General features: G+C 53.2%; 2 protein-coding genes across 2 annotated transcripts; one reads left to right on the top strand and one right to left on the bottom strand.

Annotated features, from left to right (window-relative positions):
* Positions 1-692: 692 nt before the first annotated feature.
* Positions 693-1,040, bottom strand: LOC111694315 (putative uncharacterized protein ART2). The gene is made up of 2 exons (XM_023461922.1): positions 959-1,040; positions 693-889 (listed from the first exon to the last, which is right to left on the bottom strand). The coding sequence occupies exons 1-2, from the start codon at positions 1,038-1,040 to the stop codon at positions 693-695; spliced, it is 279 nt and encodes a 92-aa protein (XP_023317690.1).
* A 99-nt stretch (positions 1,041-1,139) lies between these two features.
* On the top strand, positions 1,140-1,613 carry LOC111694314. Its single transcript, XM_023461919.1, has one exon. It carries the CDS (start codon positions 1,140-1,142, stop codon positions 1,611-1,613), a length of 474 nt encoding a protein of 157 aa, XP_023317687.1.
* Positions 1,614-4,426: the final 2,813 nt, after the last annotated feature.

The raw sequence follows: 4,426 nt of genomic DNA, 5'->3' as shown, positions 1-4,426 counted from the left end.
TCGTGGCCCCGACACTGGGAACGGACTCGCGGGGGCAGTGGTTACCACCCTATATCGCTTAGGGTAGTGGACGGGTTGGGTGAAAGAGCTGCGGACGTAACAGTCCTCAGCAGCTCTGGATCCGTTACCTGTCCACGACGTGTGAGTTGCGGCCTCAACTCGGGCGCCGGCCCGCATAGCCGGTAGGGGTAGAATAGGCCCCGCCCCCCACCGAGGGGCCCACTGGAAGCTTGTCCCTTCCAGTGGGAATCGGTAGTCAGGGTCGACTGAGTCGCCGGGTTTCTGAGGGATTTCGATATCTCGGCAAACTGGCGGCGATGTCAGCCCTGACGCGCTGGCTGGGCGTATCCCAGCCCCTTTGTCCAAGGGGACCGTGTGGATAGACCGGAAGGTAGGAGCCGCACGCAAAATCACGACATTCATATGTCCCCATCTACTATTTAGCAAAACCACTGCCAAGGGAACGGGCTTGGAAAAATTAGCGGGGAAAGAAGACCCTGTTGAGCTTGACTCTAGTCTGGCACTGTAAGGAGACATGAGAGGTGTAGCATAAGTGGGAGATGGCAACATCGCCGGTGAAATACCACTACTTTCATCGTTTCTTTACTTACTCGGTTAGGCGGAACGCGTGCGCCTGGGATCCATATCCCGGCTGTCATGGTGTTCTTGAGCCAAGCGTGTAAGAGTGGCGTTCAGCCTCGGCCGTTTGCCAATTGTACTCCCGCGTGATCCGATTCGAGGACACTGCCAGGCGGGGAGTTTGACTGGGGCGGTACATCTGTCAAAGAATAACGCAGGTGTCCTAAGGCCAGCTCAGCGAGGACCGAAACCTCGCGTAGAGCAAAAGGGCAAAAGCTGGCTTGATCTCGATGTTCAGTACGCATAGAGACTGCGAAAGCACGGCCTATCGATCCTTTTAGCTTGAAGAGTTTTCAGCAAGAGGTGTCAGAAAAGTTACCACAGGGATAACTGGCTTGTGGCGGCAAAGCGTTCATAGCGACGTCGCTTTTTGATCCTTCGATGTCGGCTCTTCCTATCATTGCGAAGCAGAATTGGCCAAGCGTCGGATTGTTCACCCGCCAACAGGGAACGTGAGCTGGGTTTAGACCGTCGGGAGACAGGTTAGTTTTACCCTACTGATGACTCGTCGTTGCGATAGTAATCCTGCTCAGTACGAGAGGAACCGCAGGTTCGGACATTTGGTTCACGCACTCGGTCGAGCGGCCGGTGGTGCGAAGCTACCATCCGTGGGATTATGCCTGAACGCCTCTAAGGCCGAATCCTTTCTAGTCAAAGGTGGCAACGATATCTCTAGGAGTCTCGTAAGTCGGCAGGCTCAAAACAATGTGACACTACTAGGTGGTCGGTCCTCGTGGCCGATCATCGCACTCGCCTTAATTGCCGCATGGGGCCGCGGATCCGACCTCGGGATCTCACCGGGCGTCGGCCAGACCTCTAGCGGTCGATCATGGGTTTATCCAATAGTTCGATGTCGAGACTCGGAATCGTCTGTAGACGACTTAGGTACTTGGCGGGGTGTTGTACTCGGTAGAGCAGTTACCACGCTGCGATCTGTTGAGACTCAGCCCTTGGCTTGGGGATTCGTCTTGTAGGAAAGACGAGGCTCAGCCTGCGCCGCTCTCTCTCGACACGTCGTCTTCGTCGTCGTCGTCGTCGTCGTTGGTCGTTACGATGACACACGACGATGGACGATGATGACGTACGTACGACGCGGCTCGTCGACGACGACAAAGACGACGACGAAGCTCGTTGTTGCGCTTGTGTCTTGTTGCTGCACAGACGCGTGCAGCAGCAGCGCCAGTGCAGCGGCAAGTTTCGTCGTCGTCGTCGTCGTCGTGGTCGCGTCGTACAGCGAGAGAGAAGAACAAGAAGAAGAGCTTTCAAGGCCGAAGAGAGTCATCATCGTGTACGATGATGCCTTTCTTTGGCCTTTTTTCTTTTGATTTTTTTCGTGGCAATGCGTACGGACTTGTAAAAAAAAAAAAAATGAAAAAGAAAAAACAGTTCGAAAGGCAAAACGGAGAAGTGAGTGGCGGCGGCGGCGGCTCCTCCTTCTCCCTATGGGTCATACCGCTCGCAAGCAATGCGTATGTACTTGTACGAAAAAAGCCCGCCCGCTGGTGTCCGTGATGTCCGCGCGGAGGAGAGGTCTCGAGGCGAGCGAGCGGAGTGATACGTCGGCGCGAGCAATGCGTATGGACTTGTGCTTTTTAGTGCAACGGGGGCCACGACCGGCGGCGCGTCGCTGTGAGGACACGCCGGAATGATATTGAGGCGGCGCCACGAGAGTGATGCGTATGGACTTGTATGAAACTCCGACGAAACCGTCTCGCGTACAACTAGGTGGCGGCTGCGCACGAAGCGAGTGCGAGGACTGGTATAACCGAGAAGACCACCGGACCGCCACGACGAGACGCCTCCCGTCCTTACTCAGGACCGCTGCAACGACTAGCGACCGCGTGCGCGTGCACGTCCCGGACGTGGTAGTTTGGAAGCGGAGGCGCAAGTGATGCGTATGGACTTGGAACGACGACGAAATCCGGTGCACCGCAGGGTTTCGCAGAGCTTTACACCTCCCGGTAGTGATCGAGCCGAGCCGGTCGGGACGCGAGCGCGGGTAAACGGCGGGAGTAGATCATGGCTGCTTAATACGACCCGAAGCTGGCTCGAGCTCAACCACTAGTAACGGTACGGTTTAACGAGATTCCCACTGTCCCTATCTCATGCCCCCTCGTGGGTTGTGACTTTGTCGCAGTGAGGGGGCCTGAGTTCCGTTGGGTTGCAAGCCAGCCACTTGACGGAACCGCTTACAACAACCCAAACAAACAAACATGATGAGTGGTTCAAAATACGTAACTACCTCAGGTGGTAGGGGCGCCATCGTGCCTGAATCCACCCCTAGTTCGTATCGGGTGAAAGCCTCGGTCGCTAGTGGCAGCCCCATATATTCTGAGGGGGGCAAGAATCACGGGTCGAGTTTCGACCATAAGGAGTTAGTCATGCTAGTGCCGGATGTCCGGCAACAGCAGCAGCAAGAGGTGAGTGCGCTTGAGAAGTTTCGGGAGGGAAGGGTTGTAGCTCTCACGAGCTCAATCAAAAAGGCACAGGAGGCGGGCGATTCGGTAAAAGCGAACCTGCTCGCTCTTTCGCTCAAAAAGGAATCGGAGAAGTGGGATAGGGAAGACGCGAAAATGAAGGAGATCAACGAAAAGCTAGCGGCCGAGTACGAGAGAAAGAAAAGGGAGCAACGTAATAAGAAGAAGGATAAGGATAAGGATAAGGATAAGGATAAGGACAAGAATAAGGTTTCTCAGTCTTAGGAGCAGGTCGAGCGATGAAAGCTTAGACGATGATGATGGAGAGGATGGACACATCGAGGAGCATGATTCGCTGGAAGAGAGGGATAAGGAGATGGATAGGAGGGATTTTGTGAAGAGGGTGTATAGTGACGACAAAGGAGTACAGAGGCAAATGGAGGAGTACGAAAGGCTCAAAAGAGTGAGGAGAATTAATTTAGAAAAGAGGCGAAAATTGGAAGAGGAGAAGCAGGAGGAGGAAATGAATTATATGGATAGGCTCAAGGATATAACGGTCTCGCTTACTGACTATATGGCACGTGAAGATGCTAGGGTCAGTAAGCACACAGCAGGACAGATAATGAGGAGGGTTTGTGACTTCCAGGGATTGGTAATGGATTTGGTGAATAGAAATAAGGAGTTAGAGACAAGGCTAGACGAGAAAAAAGAGCTGATGAAGGATTTGTGGGCGAACGTGGGGGCAGCTACAGTGGCTCAGGAAAGGAGGATGATACGGGACATTGTGAAGAAGGCTGATCAAGACATGGAGGTGGAAATAGGGTCACGGCCAGAAAGAAGTGAAGGAAGAAAGAGCTATGCGGTTGTTGTCAAGTGCAAAGGAGTGAAGGAGGCAGGAGAAGTAAAGGATAGATTGTGGGATGTAGCTAGAAATATGGACATAAAGGTCAATAGGGTAAGAGAGGGAAAGGAAGGTAGGCTGGTGATGGAAATGGCTACGGAGGATGATAGGAAACGGATTGTACAGGAGGGAGCAATAAGGGAAAAGGGTATATAAGTGGAGGAGGTTAAAAAATATCCCCCTCTTGTACAGGTCATTGGAATAGGGAAGGACGTAGGAGACGGGGAGATTGTACAGGAGCTTTGGGACAGGAATCTCAAGGACAAGGTAGCGGAGGAGGAATTTAGGAAGGTAAAGGTGAAATTTAGGACTGGGAGGAGAAGTGACTCGAAGGGAGGGGTAGTGCTGGAAGTCACACCTGGGATAAAGGAAGTATTGCTGGGACAGGGTAGGGTGTTTATTGGGTGGTCCTCACACGAAGCACGCATATTCGAAAGAATAATGCGATGTCTCAAGTGCTACGGATTCA

Source organism: Trichogramma pretiosum, unplaced genomic scaffold (assembly GCF_000599845.2).
Source record: "Trichogramma pretiosum strain Unisexual culture from Peru unplaced genomic scaffold, Tpre_2.0 scaffold71, whole genome shotgun sequence".
In the NCBI taxonomy this organism is placed as follows: domain Eukaryota; kingdom Metazoa; phylum Arthropoda; class Insecta; order Hymenoptera; family Trichogrammatidae; genus Trichogramma; species Trichogramma pretiosum.
This window is presented reverse-complemented; position numbering and strand designations above follow the sequence as displayed.